A 3,422-nucleotide genomic window follows, 5' to 3' on the forward strand; every position below is an offset into this window, starting at 1 on the left:
TCTCTCTGTCTTTCCTTCTATCTTTCTATCTGTCTCTGTCTTTCTGTCTTTCCTTCTTTCTGTCTCTCCTATCTTTCTATCTGTCTCTGTCTTTCCTTCTTTCTGTCTCTCCTATCTTTCTGTCTGTCTTTCTGTCTTTTTCTCTCTGTCTTTCCTTCTATCTTTCTATCTGTCTCTGTCTTTCTGTCTTTCCTTCTATCTTTCTATCTGTCTCTGTCTTTCTGTCTCTCCTATCTTTCTATCTGTCGGTCTTTCTGTCTCTTTCTCTCTGTCTTTCCTTCTATCTTTCTATCTGTCTCTGTCTTTCTGTCTTTCCTTCTTTCTGTCTCTCCTATCTTTCTGTCTGTCTCTGTCTTTCCTTCTTTCTGTCTCTCCTATCTTTCTGTCTCTGTCTTTCCTTCTTTCTGTCTCTCCTATCTTTCTATCTGTCTTTCTGTCTTTTTCTCTCTGTCTTTCCTTCTATCTTTCTATCTGTCTCTGTCTTTCTGTCTTTCCTTCTTTATGTCTCTCCTATCTGTTTGTCTGTCTGTCTTTTTGTATGTCCTTTCTGTCTCTGTCTTTCCTTCCTTCCCTTTTATTTTTCTATCTGTGTCTGTCTGTCTTCCCTTCTATTCTATCTTTCTCTGTCTTTCTGTCTGTCTCTTTCTTGCTTTCCATCGTTCTGTCTGTCTTTCTGTAAAAATACAGTAGTTTACTTTACTATTTACAGTAGTGTGGTGGCTTTATTGTGACTTTTTATTTTACAGTAGTACTTAGACTACTGTGATTTCTACTGTAACACTTATACTACTGTGATGTTGTCATGGTGACAGGTTGTAATGTACCTTTACCGCAAGCTACTGTAAAACCATATCCAGTAGTGTTACTGTGAAATCTACAGTAATAACTGGAGATTTCAGACATAATTTAGACACACTTTCCTCTCTACTGTTCCCCATCTCCAGTTTGTGGCTCGTGTGTTCAGCTTTTTGGGACTTTTTCCTTCTTCACTGTGTCGTCAGTTCAGATCAGGTGATTGCACAGGTGACTCCTGATTGGGCGGCGAATGGGAAGTGGGCGGGACACGGCAGACATGGGACGGACAAAAGAGGACGTTCACGACGACGTTAACAATGACGAGTGTTTGGGATGGGGGGGCGGGACCCGGGACGCCCCCTGGTGGAGGTGAGGCCTTACCTGGGATGACTGAGATAGTTTTCAGGGCTCTCAGCACCCTAAAGGTTCGCAGCGCCTGCAGGTTCCCTACTTTGATAAACTCTGTTAACAGCCTGTAGGGGGCAGTGTGGCGGTTGTCAACATACAACAGAGGAAGAAAGACATAACAAGGTCTGAAAATACTGAGGTGATTCCCAAAATATAAAGTCACTTTACTAAGAAGGGGCCACACTGGAAAATAGACAGACATATTCAGATTATTAAAATGCTGTTATTTCACCCAAAAATGCAAATACCTTTGAGTATTATTTAGTATTATTGCATCTATCTGCTCTTACACTTTGGTTGACATAAAGCCCCCAAAAAGTCCCCAAAAGGCCGAGAAAAGTGACAAAAACATCGGGAAAAAACTTGTGTAGAATGTAGAGAATTTTGAAAAAAGTGGCAAAAAAACTTTGGAAAAGGGCAAAAAAAACAGCAAAATACTCAGAAAAAATGGGCCAAAAAAACAGTTTAAAAAAAGTTTTAAAAAAAGCAGCTGGTCGAGTATTTATCGTGAACCTAAATTGATACGGGGGCCGGATCAAAATCTGCAAGGGGCCGGATTAAGGCCCGCGGCCCTCGAGTTTGACACGTGTGTTGGAGCATCAAACAATCAGGTCTTAACCCTCGTTAAGCCATTTTGAGCCTTGTTACTAGTAGGCTATAAAATAGCGATTTATTTTAATTTAGCAGCTAACGTTGGCAGCTAACCACCGGTTAGCGGTAGCTTGGTTCAAGCTAGAGACAGATTCAACTAAACCAGATCCCAGACATCGATCGATACACACGCGTTATTAACCCCGAGGTTCGTGGAACTGTCCTTTAAAGTCAACCTTGAGCCAGTAAGGTTGACTTTAAAGGACTGAGATCAGCAACAACAGGATTTATAAAGCCCAGTTATCAATGCCAGGTTCTTCTCTGCCCTTCAGAGCAAATCCAGAAGGACGCCAGGGGACGGCGGCCATTTTGGTCCCCCCAGTTAGATGGCGTTATCTGATCTCGAGCCGTTAACGGCTCATATTTCACCGACGTTGACTAGCAGGCTGATTGAATTACAGTGTGTGTGGGGGGGGGGCAGGCGTTTAGAACCAGCGACAACAGAGACACTTCTAACCAGAGGGGTCTTGTAAGGAGTCACAGCGGTTTCTCTGTCATCCAGAATGCATGGGCTCCACGTGGAAATGGAGCCCGTACAGCAAGAGAAGAAGAAGAAGAAGAAGAAGAAGAAGAAGAAGAAGAAGAAGAAGAAGAAGAAGAAGACGACCTGGTTGTATTGTGTACAGACCAAGGGTGTAACTTTGGGATTAACATTGGTGGGGGCTAAGATCTCAACCTGTCTTGCAAGTCCATTTGGTTCATCAGTCAATATATATATATATACATACACACACACACACACACACACACACACACACACACACACACACACACACATATTGGGCCCTTTCTGCATCAAGTTATGGTGCAAATGTCTAAAATGTATATGCATGTGTATGCATGTGTATATCTACAGTATATGTACGTATATGAAGCATATGTACATATGCATGTGTATATGGTTGTGTATATGTATGAGTGTATTATGTGTATATATGGTTGTGTATGTACACATATACATAAGTAAATAATTAAATTGTTGTATGACTAAAGTAGATAAAGTGTGTTGGACTGGAAACATTTCCTAACTTCTTCCTACTTCTTTATATCAGAAATTTGGGTTTCTTTCAAACAAATTTTCCAAATAAGTAACGTGGATGGTTCCCAACAACACTCCTCACACGTTAAATAAATAATCTGGTCACTACTTTCATTGAATTTGGGTGTTTTTTTGTCAATGTTATAGCATTTGGAGAAAGAACATTGATAAAACAACTTTTTAAAAAATGTCAATAAAAGTGACAAAAATGGGAATAAAGTGACAGAAAAAGCTTTAAAGATTTAGGGAAAAACCCACAAAAATTTCAAAAGGCTCAAAAAAAAGTTCACAAATGTTAAAAAAGTGAAAAAAATCATTGGAGGAAAGCCCAAAAAAAGGGTCGAAAAAGACGACCAGAACATTAAAAGCAATGCTGTGAAAATGGCCGACGCGTCTGGAGCGGCCGGTCTGGTGACTGGGCAGCCATTAACATGTCGTTAGACCGGCAATATGAGGAACACAGGGGCGGGACTGGAGGTGTGTGTGTGTGTGTGTGTGTGTGTGTGTGTGTGTGTGTGTGTGTGTGTGG

General features: G+C 41.1%; 1 protein-coding gene across 1 annotated transcript in view; it reads right to left on the reverse strand.

Annotated features, from left to right (window-relative positions):
- Positions 1–3,422, reverse strand: part of LOC117938304 (sodium channel protein type 2 subunit alpha-like) — an 81,520-nt gene that overhangs the window by 71,671 nt on the left and 6,427 nt on the right. Inside the window, exons 4-5 of the mRNA XM_034862825.1 lie at positions 1,367–1,386; positions 1,177–1,268 (exon numbers count right to left, since the gene is read on the reverse strand). Of these exons, the coding sequence (XP_034718716.1) occupies positions 1,177–1,268; positions 1,367–1,386 (112 nt within the window). The remainder of the gene's footprint in view (positions 1–1,176; positions 1,269–1,366; positions 1,387–3,422) is intronic.

The sequence above is a fragment of the Etheostoma cragini genome, chromosome 22, assembly GCF_013103735.1.
Source record: "Etheostoma cragini isolate CJK2018 chromosome 22, CSU_Ecrag_1.0, whole genome shotgun sequence".
NCBI classification, from domain to species: domain Eukaryota; kingdom Metazoa; phylum Chordata; class Actinopteri; order Perciformes; family Percidae; genus Etheostoma; species Etheostoma cragini.